At 32.2% G+C, this 16,147-nt stretch overlaps 1 protein-coding gene across 1 annotated transcript; it reads right to left on the bottom strand.

The window, feature by feature from the left end:
* Positions 1-4,628: 4,628 nt before the first annotated feature.
* LOC149254173 (histone-lysine N-methyltransferase, H3 lysine-9 specific SUVH5-like) lies at positions 4,629-6,804 on the bottom strand. The gene has a single exon (XM_089454711.1). It carries the CDS (start codon positions 6,802-6,804, stop codon positions 4,831-4,833), a length of 1,974 nt encoding a protein of 657 aa, XP_089310837.1. The 3' UTR covers positions 4,629-4,830.
* Positions 6,805-16,147: the final 9,343 nt, after the last annotated feature.

The raw sequence follows: 16,147 nt of genomic DNA, 5'->3' as shown, positions 1-16,147 counted from the left end.
ATATAACATTCAACCACTAACAAAAATGTAAACCAAGTGATATATGTAATTAGAGATTTCAATATTTATTTAACATTTCAAAATAATTACTTACTATTATTAGAATAATTTTTTGTTTGAACACATTTCTCCTTTGATAATTAATAACTTATTTTATTTTATTTTCAAGTTAGATTTTTTGGGAAAGTTTTAAAGTTCTTGGGAATAATTTTGAGACATATTTACTCATAGGAATTTCAAATTTAATACAAAATATTTTTTTTTTGTATTCCATTTTTTATGATGCCTTGGTTTAAAAATTAAATTATTTCATGAATCTTAACATCTTTTTTTGGAAAAAAACTTCTCAAAATATCATGTATTCTTTCATTGCCTCGTAACTATTTCTTATTTAATCTATCCTACCAACTAACAAAATTATACAATGGAAAATAATATGCAACATACATTTAACCACATTCTTTTTTATGTCTACTTGACCTAGAAAGATAACATATTACAGACTAATTATCAACACAAAATCGTACTCAAATCTACAGTTTCATACCACAATCATCTTAAAAACATTCTTTTTTATGTCTACTTGACCTAGAAAGATAACATATTACAGACTAATTATCAACACAAAATCGTACTCAAATCTACAGTTTCATACCACAATCATCTTAAAAACACAAGTATAAGAAACAAATAACTGCAAGCCATGGTTTCTAAATTTGAGGTAAATACAAGTATAAGAAACAAATAACTACACGTCATGGTTTCCTAGATGTGAGGAAAATATTTTTTTAATTTGCAAGAATAGTACAGAAGATTTATAGATTAGACGAAACATAGAAAAATATATCTAATTTATAAATTAACTCAAACACAGGGAATATTTATCTATTAAATGCTTGAAATATTAAAATAAATATCTGTTGAATGCTTGAAAAATTAATATAAAGAAAGAATAAGGAAAATAAAAAAAAATAGCTTACTATCACTCTTCTGGATTGAAAATTGCATTCATGAAATTTCTGAGGTAAAGAACGTGTAACGCACAATACCGTGAACAATGCTTCCTGCAGTGCTCAATTGGAAGATAAGAACGTGTAACGCACACTACCATGCTTCTACTTCCTAACTGAACTTGTTATCAATGGTTTGCTCAAGTTGATAGCCTCTCGGAATAGGTGGCTATGGACTTTGTTGTCTAGATGAGCTAAGAGACAGCTCCAGCTAAGATGAAATATTTTCAAGACCAAATAACATAACTTGAGAAGAATATTTTTGTCTTTGTCATGGTAATCATGTATAACAAATTGAGCTAATATGTCTGGTCTCGAACTCCGTAGGAATCTGTTTGCATACCACCACTCGATGCACCAACTTTGAAACTCTTATTCCAAAAAAGTTGAAAAATAGAGGCCGATGCTAATTAATCGTTGACCACCCCTCGTAGGTCACCCGAATTTTATTCATTGAGATGCTTTGGGGAAATCAACTTATTCATTGAAATGCTTTGGGAGCGATGTAGATTGCCTCTGTAGTCGGCCTTGCATGAATCCCAACGTCCGAACTCCCTCATACTTCCTTGGTGTCCTGACGATCTCGATCAACTTATGTTTCAACACGTGTTGAGAAACCCTATTTATGCAAAGCGGAGAAATCTGCATTTAGATCACGCTCATATACTACTGTATTACTAATGAGTATAACATCATTGGCCATGCCTGCAAGTGAAATCATTGGCCATTTAGAGGTATTGCGGCGCGCGCATATATATATATATATATAGATGGGGTTCAGTGAGGAATAAAATCACCGAATGTAACTCATATTCTACAGATTATAAAATAATTTACAGTTTTAAAATGTCTATAGGATTAGAGTCCGGTTGAGTCACTCATATTGTTTTAGTTGCAGAGCTCTTTGATTAGTGGCTGGTGAACGTGGTACCCACTGTTGCTTAAACGAATGTTCCTTCTCCAGAGCTCAAATAATGTTACGCTGCAAGTCCAAAGTTGACAGGAGCTGTATCGCACTAGTTTAGTGCAAACTCAAGGTTTCCGACAAAAGCTGAATCAGAACTGAAGCCGCACATTGCTACTCGCACATTACTTCAAGCTCATGTCAGATGATTTAATGGTAGTCGTTTCATCGAAGATGCTAGGGACTTTAATGTGAAGATTTTTACAGATAGTTAAACGATTAAATTTGGGTTTTCAATGTCATAGGTATCAAAATATTTCCGCTCCTTCATTTAGAACTCAAAATACTGTAATTCATAAAGAGATGAAATTGGAGTTTATTGCTCTATATATATATGAAGAACAAAATTCAATTCTTATTTAATTTAGGAATCTTTTAATTTCTATTATTTGTTTAATTGAAAAGTATATATTTATAAGGACAAGAAAAATACTTTTCGTTTAATTTAAAAACTTGTATCAAATTTTAAACATCTATTAATGTAATTAAAATCATAATAATAATCATAGATTTACAGTAGTGGCTTAAATTTACAGTAATGGCTTTCTATTAAAGGAGTACTTTTACTTGTAACTTGCTTTTCAAACTAATTAAAATAAAATTCAAATTAAGTCATATTTTTTTTAATAGTTTTTCTTTTAATTTATCGTATTAAAAATTTTTTTTGTTAGATTTTATAAATATGAAATGTCCAAAATTTTAAGAAAACACTCTATCTATTTTTATTAAACAAAATAAGTATTTTTATGAAGACAATATCTAATAAGGAGTATAGATTAAATAAGATATGATTAAAAGTTCCAATATTTTTTGAACTTTTCAAAATTCCAACATTCTCTTTTTAGTAAAACTTGTTCAAATATCATGTATTTTTTCATGGCTAAAGGATCATTTCTTATTTAAAGCAGCTTGCCAACTAATAAAGATTACATTTGGAACAAAACATATGATGTTCAAGTTCCTTCAAAGTAAAAGGGGAAAGCATATGATGTTCAAGATACCACAATTATTTCTTCTGAACTTAAATCTTAAATATGTGCATTGAATAGTTAAAAGATAGTATGAAAATTGTTTACCTCTAATGTACTGATGATAAAAGTTATGGTCATAATCACATTCTTTATATATCTACTTACATAATAAGATGACATAATACAAGGTAACTATCAACATAAAGTTGTAGTCAAATGTGTAAGTTCATACCTCAATTATCTCACAGACAAAAATACACGAAATACATAACTACATCCCAAGTTTCTTTAACTGTGAGAAAAAATAACTTTGTAATATACAAATTACAAAAAAATATAAAATTACTTAAACACATATAAAGCAAATCTATAGAATTATTGAAAAGTTAAAATAAGAAAGAAAGAAAACGTAATAGCTTAATATTCATTCTTTTGGATTGAATAATGTATGCATAAAAATTCTTAAGGAAAGAAGGATTATGATAAAAGAAAAAACTTAAAACTTGTATTGAATAATGCTTCTTGCTTCTTGCACTACTCAATACATTTTACCATGCCTCTCCATTCAATTTTACTTCATAAGTGATATGTACTCCAATTTCTAGAACAACTCATTTAGATGATATCAATTACAAGATTATTCTTAGTTAAATGTTAAGGGAAATAAACAATATTTTTAATATGTTTCTCCAGGAAATATTCTCAATTCTTACAATATTCAACCACTAATAAAATTGAGAAGTAAAAAATATGTAATTTTAAATTTCAATGTTTATTTAAACTTTCAAAAATTAAGTACTTACTATTATTAGAATAAATTTCTATTTGGTATCACTTCACTTGATATTTGATAACTTATTTCTTATTTTAAATCTAGATTTTTTAGAAAAGCTTTAAAGTTTTCAAGAATAATTTTGGATATTAAAGCATTGAAATTTCAAATTTAATAACGATTAGCATTGTTTATATTCTATTTTCTTATAGTAAAAATCATTTTTTGGAAAACAAATGTCATAGTTTGCTTTAAAAATTTAATTATCAGAAATTATATTATGACTTTTAACATCTTCTTGAGAAAAACCTTCACAAAATACCATGCATTCTTTCACGGCCAAAAGACTATTTCCTATTTCCTATTTAAAACATCCAACCAATTAACAAAATTATACTAGAAAAAGCATGATATTCAAGTGCCACCCTTGTTTCTTGTTAACTTAAATCTTAGATATATACATTTAAAAATAGTATTAAAATAATTTATTTCTAATAGACAAATGAAAAAGGATAAATCAGCTTTATGGTTTTATCCATATTTTTTTTTGAATGTCGCTTAACTCAGAAAGATAACATACTATAGAATAATTATCAATATGAAATTGTAGTAAAATATACACCTTCATGCCACAATCATCTCAGCTCAAGATTTTCTAAATGTGAGGAAAATAAATTTTGTAAATTGCACTAGTATAAAAGAGTTATAAATTCACATAAATGCAGAAAGAATATCAATTGAATATCTGAAACATTAAAATAAAGAAGTAAATAGACTAATACCTTTATATTACTATTCTGAATGCCTAAAAAATTGAAATATAGGAAAAAATATATGGGAATAGCTTAATATCACTATTCTGAATGGCTGAAAAGTTAAAATAAAGAAAACATATGTTAATAGCTTTCTGGATTGAAAAATGTATCCATGAAAATTCTAGAGAAAAGAAAGCTTCTAACAAAAGACAGTACCTAAAACTTGTATTGAACCCTGCTTCCTCCAGGAAAGAAAGCTTCTGACAAAAAATAGTACCTAAAACTTGTATTGAACAATACTTCAATACTGCAGACAAAAACTGGTAACACACATTGTACCATGCTTCTCCATTCAGTTCTACTTCCTAACCAATCTTTTCATCCATGGTGTAGCCTCTCCCAATAGGTGGCTATGGACTCCTTGTCCAGATGAGCTAAGACACAACTCAAGCTGAGGTGGGATATTTTCAAGAGCAAATAACATAACGTGAGGAATATCCTTGACATGGTGGTCATGTAGAACATACTGAGCAAATATGTTTGGTCTAGAACTCCTCCGTATGAATCTGCTTGCATTTCCACTTCTAGATGCATCAACTTTGAAACCCTTATCCTTAACAATTTGAATAGGAGAACCCGACACTAATTCATCACCTGAATTTCCTTCATTGGATATAGAAGATATTGGGAAAATAAAGTTATTCATTGAGGTTCTTTTGGAGCGATATAAATTACCTGTGTACTCCAAAATAAATGTACCTGCCCGCATGAATTCCAATGTCCGAACTCCCCAATCCCTCCTCGGTGTCCTGAAGATCTCCATCTTATGTTTCAACCCCTGTTGAGAAACCCTATTTGTGCAAGTTGGTGGGCATCTGCATTTAGGACCGCACTCATACACTACTGTCTTAGGTTTAATGAGTATCCCATCGGTTCTGTAAGGGAATTTCCCTCCATTTCTTCTAGCACAAAGGCAGTTTTCAGTATCAGTACATTCACCAGTGCAACAACATCCTTCTGGCAGCTCTGGTTTAGGGAAGAAACAGGGATATTTCACTGTAAGGAGGTATTCGAAATCATCAATAATGTAGACATTGTCTACGGAATTAACGACTGGTATAGAAAATTTGTGCTGTCCTAACGCAATATCTTCCTTGATTACAGCGATTTTCTTACCATGGGGACCAGCCCTAAACCGCACTATATGAGAAACCAGAGGAGGTTGATCTCCTTTCCGCCTTAGTTTGAATTTGTACACCAGATATCCCGCTCGTCCTTTTTCTAACCAGGAATGCTCTACATTGTAGAGCCCATCATACCTATACCCACAAGGCAATTCCTCGCATGATCGGATTAATCTAACGGGCAGTTTTTTCCTCCAGCTATTCCGTAGGGCTGCATTAGCGGGAGTGAGAAGCTGATCATAAACCTGTTTCTGTTTCTTTCTCTGATTATCATTCCTCCCACCATGGCCTGCGTATATTATTACATCTCCATTGTCAATATTGTCCTCATAACCACCGGAAGCAACAACGCTGGTAGCCAATGGCACCGCGTGACCTGTTTCTTCTGGCTTTAGATAGTATATGCCTGCCCCAACAGGTCTATGCAATCCTATAATACTCAACAGCCTTCGGGATTGAAATACATCTCCAACTTCGACTCCAGGAACATGACCTATATGATTCCTGCAAAGATTTCGGCAAAGAAATTTAAATTTCTCTGATGCATAGTCGAAAACCCTTATGATTCTTGGGTCATTCTCTTTACCCAATCTTTTCTGATGATGTGTCAGTCCCTGCGCAAAATCATGGAACATAGATACCACTAACCTCCTTTCATGAGCCTCTTTGTAGGAAACATCTTTAACCTCACTACTGTTGAATTTGGCACTAAATGTTTCCTCTGCTTCATCTTTCCCTTTCCGTTTGCGCGCCTTCTCATCACCTCGATTCTGTGTGGTCAAACTCCGATTTTCCTCTGGAAACTCAAGGTCCAGTTCATTGAGAGGGGCAGGATCTGCGATGTCTCCTGAATGTCTAGCTCGCATCTGTTTCACCCGTTGTCTGTGATATTCCAAATATTCATGTTTTTTCCTTCTTGCAGTCTCATGGGCGTCTGCTCCACCTTTGACAACCCTTTTTGCAGTCCAGTCTGCGTCTGCCCCACCTTTGACAACCCTTTTTGCAGTCCACTCTGCGTCTGCCCCACCTTTGACAACCCTTTTTGCAGTACCCTTGGCGTCTGCCCCACCTTTGACAGCCGGACATGCAGGAGGTAGTCCAGATGATCTGTCCTCGACCCTTGAAGTCCACTCTGTTCGTTGAGCCATGTCGTGAGGAGACATGCGCCCAATTCCAGACAAAGGTTGCAGTTCTTTGATTAAACTACAGCCACTGTATAGTGTGCAGTACCTACTGCAGAAATGAAATCATTGGCTATTCAGAGGGATTGTAACTCAGAATATAATAGTTATTATAAATGTAATTTAGGGTTTGAAAAGCCCATACCGTTAGCGTGCAGTACAAAAGGTGAAAATGAAATGACGGCTATTTAGGGGACTGTAATAACATTTTACTTACTGGTGAGTCCTGTGACTGGTGAACGCAGTTTGGACTGTTGTTTCAACGAGTGTTCCTTCTCCAAAGCTCAAATAATGTCCAAAATCGTTTGGTACAAATCCACTGTTGACAGAAACCCAATCGCAGTAGTTGGGTGCAAGTCCATGGTCAGGGTTTACAACAGAACCTGAACCAGAACTAAAGCTCCATATTGCTACTTGCAAATTGCTGCATGTTTAGGTAACCCGCCTTGCTTTATTCGGAGTCGTTTCATGGAAGATTCGAGTAGCTTCATATTAAGATTAGTTATCATTAAAAACAGTTAAATTATTAAATGTCAGTTGTCCATGTAATGTAATAGTGGTGATAAAAATGCAGTGGTCTATAATGCGATTTTTTGAAAGTTTTTCCGGCCGGTTTTTCCGGTGAAAATCTGGCAGCAATTTATTGGAATCGCAAGTTTGATAGCTAGTTTCTGCACAATCAAAGGGTCCCAGGGGTTTTTCAGGGTGGTGAATCTGAATATGCAGTTAAAAAACCATTTTAACTGCAACAAATCATGATTTAATCTCAATTTCTTCCACCCGATTCCGTCACCAGAATCTCCAAAAAATCGCATTATAGACAACTCCGATAAAAATTGGGCTTTCCCACTAAGATTTTGTACCTAATTTTCAAAAACAGCATTTATCAATGTGATTAACAAAATTATTAGGGATTTAAGAGCGGGTTAAAAAATGGTATTGGGGTTTTGTCGTTGGCCAAAACCATTTTTAAAATATATGAAACTAATATGATGTTCGTTGCTGAGATTTAGGAAAAAAAAAAAAATATTTAGTTTTTAAGTTTTTCAATTAAATTTTAAATTATATTTATTAAGTTTAATTAAAGAAATTTTCAATAAATTAACATTTATCGATGTAATTTGCAAAATTAATTTAAGTATTTAAAATTCCTGAATTTATAAATAGAAATTAATATTCAATATTAAAAAAATATATATTTAGTTTATAAATTTTAAATTAAAAATAAATAGAAATTAATATTCAATATTAAAAAATATATATTTAGTTTATAAATTTTAAATTAAAAATAATGTATAATTTGTTTAAAAAAAATAAATAAAAATCAAACTAAATCAAATATTTTATTGTTAATAATACCAATTAACATAATTAATAAAATTGATTTAAAAAATTAACTATCTCTAAATTTTTGCTTAAAATAGAAGGTTAGAGTTTGTTCTCCCTCATAATAAGATTTTAAATAGATGAAATTAGTATTTAGCATTAAAAAATAGATATTTTATTTAATAACTTTTAAATTAAATTAGCTATATTTTATAAGGAAGCGAGCACAAAATTCAAATTAGGTCAAATTTCTTAACTTGTTCTGCAAGGAAGCGGAAATAAAATCTGAACTAGGTCAAATTTATTAAGCTGGTTTTGCAAGAAAGAATAAATTTCAAATAAAATCAAATTTATTAACTTGTTTTCCAAGGAAGTGGGAACAAAATCTAGACTAGGTCAAATTTATTAACTTCTTCTGCAATTAAGCTGGAACAAAATTTAAATTAGGTCAAACATATTAACTTTTTAATAACTTCTTTTGCAATTAAGCGGGAAAAAAATTCAAAGAAGTGGGAAGAAATTTGTTAACTAGTTTTTGCAAGAAAGCGGGAATAAAATTCAAATTAGGTCAAATTTATTAACTATTTTTCCAAGGAAGCGGGAACAAAATCTGATCTGGGTCAAATTTATTAACCTATTTTGCAATTAAGCGGGATCAAGATTCAAATTAGCTCAAATATATTAACTTGTTTTGCAAAGAAGCGGGAAGAAATTGAATTAATTTTATGGGAAATATTTTGGAGCTTTATCTTTTAAATTAGGGAATAAAATTTAACAGAAATGGAAACAGGTCTCAAACAAGGATATTTTGTCTCGATCTTCATCAATTTTAGATTACTTTGATTATCAATTGAACTACCCAAGAGACATTATTTTTCAATATAAATAAACATGTATCATGTATAAATATGTACGAATAAGATTTTAAATTAGTTAAATCACTATTTATTATTAAAATGTTATTTTTATTTATTAGATTGAACAATTCAATTTTCCATTGAAATAAATGTATAACACAAGTTATAAATAGTGAAATATACTTTAATTAATGTAAATCTATGAAAAATTACAAAGAGATACCTTAATATAAATAGAAATATCCAAAAACATCCTAATACATATAATTTTTTTTTTTTTTAAATACCTCAAAATTAAGTAGAAATAACATTCAAATTTAATCATTCATGAAGTAAAGGTCTCAAGTTCAAATCTTTTAAGTTGTATAGAAAGCCATTAAGTAATTAACTTAATTTCATCTTAAATCCAAATCAATTTAATATTAAAAAAATATATTTATCTACATATAAACATTAAAAAACAATATATGAAAACAATTTTTAAAACTTCTAATTAAATATATTTCATTGTAGATAATAATTTCTATTAAAAAATTTAAATCAATTTCATTATTAATATTGAATTTTTTTCAATAAATTAAAAATATTTTTAATAATAATTAAATAAATTGATATGTTTTAGTATTTTTAATTTATTTATTATTCATAATATTTAATTGTTAATGATTTGTAGGGTTAGAGTTTTTCCTTTTCAAAAATAATATTTAAAATAAATGAAATTTGTATTTAGTATTAAAAATTAGTTATTTTATTTAATATTTTTTTATTTAAATTAACATATTTTAAAATGAATCAGAACATATTTAAACCAGATCAGAACATATTTAAACCAGATTTAAATTAGGTCAAATTGATTAACTTGTTTTTGCAAAGAAGCTAGAACAAAATTCAAGTTTGGTTAAATTTGTTAACTTGTTTTGCAAGTAAGTCGGAATAAAATTTAAACTAGGGCAAATTTATTAACTTGTTTCAAAAAAGCGGGAAGAAAATCTAAACTAGTTCAACTTTATTAACCTTTTTCCAATTAAGCGGGAACAAAATTCAAATTAACCCAAATTTATTTACATATTTTCCCAAGAAGGAAGCAGGAACAATATTCAAATTAGATCAAATTTATCACCTAGTTTTGCAAGGAAGCCATACCAAAATCTAAATTAGGTCAAATTTATTAACTTGTTTTGCAAAGAAGCGGGAAGAAAATTCAAATTAGTTCAAATTTATTAATTTATCTAAATTAGGTCAGATTAAACTTGTTTTGCAAAAAAGCGGGAAGAAAATTCAAATTAGCTCAAATTTATTAATTTATTTTCCAGGAAAGCACGAACAAAATTTAGTTTTGTCAATTTTTTTAGTATTTTTTTTTCTTCTTATCAAGTATTATGTTGAAAAGTGTATTTTTATTAAAGTGGATAGGTGAACTATGTCACAAAGAGTGAGATTTAGTTTTTTTTTATTTGAGAATAAGATTCAGAACAAATTAAATTAGTCCGCAAGGTTTTGGATAGAGGGTGATGGGTGCTTTGTTAAGGCACTCCTTAATCCTTAATGTGAAGTCATGGATTCAATTCCCCACGTAAATAGAGTGATATATTAAACATGATAAAGATATAGTACTCTCAAACTTATAAAAAAACCAATTAAATTAATATTAAAAAATTATATTTTGTATTTCATATTATATTAAATGTCTTATTTTTCAAATCAAATATATCTATAAACAAAAATATATATGGAAAAATGTATTATAATTATTAAGTAATAAAATTTGTATATATTTTTTCTAAATAAACATGTAATATTTTGTTCATAAACAATAGAAACCACATTGAATTAATTTTACTGGAAATTTTTTGGAGCTTTATCCCTTAAATTAAGGAATAAAATTTAATACAGATAAAAAACGATATTTCATTTTATATTATTATATTAAATATATTACTTTTCAATATAAATAAACATGTATAGGGATAAGATTTTAAATTAGTTAAAGAATATTTATTATTAAAATGTTATTTTTATAATTTTATAAATAGTAAAATAAATTTTAACTAATATAAATATAAATTTATTAAAAATTGCAAAGAGATACCTTGATGTAGATATAAATATCCAAAATAATCTTAGAACATTTAGAATTTTTGAAAAGTAACTCAAAATTAAGTAGAAATAATATTTAAATTAAATTATTCCTAAGTTGTATATTAGTCACGGTCACAAGTTTAAATATTTCAAATTTTATAGGGATTCATTGAGTAATCAACTTAATTTCATCTTAAACTCAAATACATTTACTATTAAAAAAATGTAATTTTCTATATATAAACATTAAAAAAATACTATATTCCCTGATGGGGTTTCGAAATAGTTGGAGGTCTGCTTGGGTTTGATTGATATGACAGAGCATTTATTCGTTTGGGATGGTGGGTGGTATCCCCCACACTCTCACATGCTTATTCACTGTGATAACATGAAGCGTCGCAGATCAAGGCTGATCCACAACTTGAAGGTTGGTAACCCTTAGTGCCTACAGGTGGCAACATCCTTTCTCACATGGGTATGTTTATTGGTTTCTAGTTTTTCCTCATGATGTTTCCTTTGCATGTTGATAATTGGGTTCCCCGTTTTAAGCTTGAATTATTTGGGCAAGCCCTGTGAAGAGTAAGGGTTCTGGTAAATGATGAGGGCCGAGTCTACGAACTCAGGGCTCAGTGGTGCATGGATTTCATCATTTTTATTCTGGTGGTAGCTCCCACTCCTAAAGGATTACTATTTATGTATACTTGTTGGCTCGGGTGGTGGAATTCTGAAGGCACAAAGTGTTGTCTGATGCTTCATTTTCTTTTGTGGTCATACATTAGATTAATGCTTGTATTTCAGGTGGTTCTATGTATAAATCATCTTCCAGGTCCGCCTACGCTATATCCACTTCTGGCCTTTGTACGATGTGTTGGTTTATGAGCAAGAGAAGGTGGGAGAAGGGTGAAGAAAGGGGGCCCAATCTTGGTAGATATGGTGAAGTCTCAGCCTCACAGTGGAGCCTCAAGCCAAGGCTGAAGGGGCCGCACACACTAAGAAGTCTTAGGAAAATAATTTGGTTTGTCTTTCGCATGGATTTTGTGGCAAAGGGGTTGGAAAATGAACAAATATATTCTTCAAGCCACGGTTCAAGCATACTGCGAAGGGACCCCGATGCAAGTGAAACAATTAATCGTGACCTGGGAGGCAGAGTTGAACTTGAAATCTAAGCTTGAACCGCCAGCCGAAGATTGGGAGGATATAATCATGGGAAACTCATGGTCATCTCACCCTGTTTAGACAATTCATCTAGTTCTACTGATTATTGAAATGCATAGTGGCCAAAGCAATGGCTGTGACCACCAGGACAATAGCTCAAAGTGAGGTTGAGACGTACCTTCGAGACATTAAAAAATAGCTCCATCTTATTCAACTTCAGTTGCAGAATCAAAATGCTCACCTAGGCCGCATTGAGTGGCATATCCTATGTTTGCTGCAAACTGAATTTCCAGGATCAAGTGCTAAAGATCCTGTTCCAGTGGAATCATCAGACGATTAGTTGGTTGAAGTTATGTCTATTAAATTTGGCTTAATTTTGCTTGTATATGTCGGGTAGCATTTATGCTTTCATTGTTATCCTTACTAGTTGGTTTCCAGACTATCAGCCTTATAAGGCTTAGTTAAATAGACTCAAACTATTTACGTTTTGGATGGCTTATAATGTGATTTGGTGGACAACAACCCTGGCTTCCTACTAGGTAGGTTGAGGCCACCAAACGACTTATATATTTGTAGCTTTCCTGTTCGTAGATGAATGAATGAAATGTACTACTAAGCTTACAAAAGAAAATACCATATGAAAATCATTTTTAAGATGCTAACCCCTAATCAATCCAAATTAACATTAGCTTTAATTAATTTATTATATTCCTATATTACTAAAATTCACTTTTCAAATATTTAGATTAGCTTGGTTGATGGAACGAGGAAGGAACTGCAGGAAAAACTTGAGTGAGCAAGCATACTAGGTCAAATCCACCTCTGTGCTTTCCTGGTAGCTTCCCATGGAGTGTTGTGGTGCTTGGCCGCTAGGGACTGACCCTCGCCTCTCAAGCTTCCATGGAGGAGTTAGAAGACGGCTCTGAGGCTCGCTCCTTTTGTGACATGGTTTCTGGTCGACCGAGGGATCAAGTGTCTTCTTTCTTGACCAAGCTAGCTTCATGCACCATTTTTCATTCCTCTAGAATGAGCCCTGAAGCAAGGGAAAAATGGAAAGAAAAAGGGGAAAATGTAGATGCCCAAGTAGCTAAAAGAACTACATCTGCAAATTCTTCAACAACTGTGGAGGAAGAAAACATAGAGGAATATCTGCAAAAGGAAAGAACAAAAATAAGAAACAATTGCAACCCAAAAGCCAAAAAAAATCCGAAAGTTGGAAATACAAGACTCAGGGGTAGCAGTCTATAGAGACTATATGCAAGAATACATAGTAATATGTAAATTCCTGGGTATCTAGCCCACAGAGAAAGAACTAAACTCATGGATTCAATCCAAATGGAAACCAAATGGAGAAATCAGAATACAAATTGGCTTAAAGGGGTTTTTCACAGTCATCATTGATCTCTTGGAAGACAAAGATATGATATTTGAGGGAGGCCCCTACTTATTCAACTCTGTAGGACTTTATATGACATTCTGGAAAGAAAATGTCACTCAAAAGAAAGAGGACTTCACCAGGGTCCTGGTCTAGGTATGATTCTAGTCTCTGCCAACTTATTACTAGGCTCCATCAGTCCTAAAAGGCATTGGAGACCAACTAGGAGAATATATAAAAATGTCTGAGGGAACATGAAATGGACAGCATGTTTCATATGCCAGAATATGTGTTTACATATATGTCTCAGGAGCCCTTCCGAATTCCATAAAACTAATATCCAGGGATGAGGTATGGCTCTGGAGTATTGACTATGAATGCATCCCATTCCGTTGTAGGAGATTCCATGAGAATAGACACCTCTTTAGGGACTGTCCACAAAATAAATCTCCTCAAAGAAATGAGAAAGTTCATAGGAAAAAGGATGAACGGGGTTTCACCAGAGTAGGCACAAGGAACAAAAACAACAAGAAGACACAGATAAATAAAGAGCAGCACTAGGAAGACAACCTAAACAAATTTGAAGCTCAGAACAAAATGCAAGAACACCTGCTCTCAAACAGCTCAAATGATGAGGAGGGCAAAGAAGATACACAAAACACAGCAAACCAGAGGCAAGAGGATCAATACTTGGAACAGAACAATATTGAAGATGCGAATATACAAGAAGACATTGAAATGGAAAAAGTTATAGTAGACTCCACCTTAGAGGAAAACACACATCGAAGAGGCATTGGAAGGAGTCGGCTTCATATCGGTTGTAGAGGAATGGAAGAAAAATGATCTAACTGTGATTCCAGAAGACCAAATCCAAAAAATTGAAGGATCCTACCTCCAACAAGAGGAATTAAAAGATAGCACAAGTCAAACACCACTTAGAAATAACGCAGTCAATGACATTCTGGTGAATATGGTAGTAGGAAAATACAACTGAAAAGGCCCAAGCAAGAAAAGAGGAAGGGAAACAACTGGTCAACTTCTTCAAGAACTAGGGGCCAAACTCATTAATGAAGGAAAGTTAAGGGCCCTAGTGCTAACTCCCACCCTTTATCAATGAATTGCATCTCTTGGAACATTAGAGAAATCAATGGTCCTGGAAAGAAGAGAGTCTTGAAAAATAGACTCATTTTTGACAAACTAGATATCCTATTAATCCAAGAAACCAAACTTGACATGGCTAATCTCACTCTTCTCTAAAAAAATGTTTCAAGCATTACAACTATGTAGTGAACTCTACCACTGGATCAATAGGGGGAATCATGACTCTGTGGAAAAACTCTCAGTATGATCTAACCTCCTCAGTGGCCACAAAACACTCCATCATAATTGTTCTGAAAATCATTGGAACTAACGATAGTATTTGTGTCTCCAATATCTATGCTCCACTTAGAGCTATTGAAAGAATCAACATGTTGCAAAGCATAAGTAAGCTCCTAGACTCTATCCACCGACCTTTCAAAATTGTTGCTGGTGACTTTAACATGGTGCTAAACCTCGGGGGAAAAAGGGGAGGCATCAGAAAACTAGATAAGGACTCTGAAGCCTTCCAGTCCACCATCGAGGGACTTAGTATAATTGATATCCCTACAAATAATGGAATCTTCACTTGGAATAACAAATGAGACTGAGATCAAAAAATTGCTTCCAGGCTTGACTGTTTCCTTCTATCATAATAGACTTATCTCACCTCCTGGGAAATAGAGGCCGGAATCTTCCCTCAATCAAGATCTGACCGCTGGCCTATATCTTGAAGGTTTACATTTCCTCTGGCCTGAAGAATAGACCCTTCATATTTGAATCCTTCTAGATGTAGAACCCCGATTTCATGGAAAAATGAAAGAATCGTGGAGTACCCTAATGCCCCAAATCGGAAAAAATATGCATAAATTCCAATAGAAAATGAAGATCATAAAAAATAAGATCAAACTCTGGAACAAGGAAACTTTTGGCAACATCACCAACGATAAAAGGAACCTAAAACTTAGAATGGAAATCCTCGAGCAACAAATCATTAGTGAGGGCATCATTGAAAAAAGGAAGTAGGAAGAGCTTAATCTCCAAAACTGTTGGGAGGAAAGGACCTCTCAAGAAGAAAAGCTATGGCATTAGAAATCCTGCACTAACTAGCTTAATTTGTTATGCTCTTAACCTGCAAGACGATACCCGAATACCAAATATGCGAAGAAATATACCCAGAACATAGAACAAGAACAATAACAACAACTATTTTATTATTCAGAAAGCAAAGTTCACTTTCCTCTTCGTGGGGGCAACCTCCAATAGAGCTGAGTTCGATTGCAAAATAAGACACGATGCTCCTTGCAGGGAGTCTCTATCCTTTATATAGGATTCATACATGCAATACCATGGTTCTTATTAATACCATCTATCTAATACCATGGCCCATTTTCAACTAACTGTGGTCCCATCATTAAATGTGGGTTAACCACTTACAATT

This window comes from Pinus tabuliformis, chromosome 7 (genome assembly GCF_031772625.1).
Source record: "Pinus tabuliformis cultivar Carrire ecotype Pingquan chromosome 7, CPIR1, whole genome shotgun sequence".
NCBI classification, from domain to species: domain Eukaryota; kingdom Viridiplantae; phylum Streptophyta; class Pinopsida; order Pinales; family Pinaceae; genus Pinus; species Pinus tabuliformis.
This window is presented reverse-complemented; position numbering and strand designations above follow the sequence as displayed.

Excerpts from the sequence above, each read along its gene's own strand:
- LOC149254173 (XM_089454711.1), bottom strand. The coding sequence starts at position 6,804 with ATGGCTCAACGAACAGAGTGGACTTCAAGGGTCGAGGACAGATCATCT.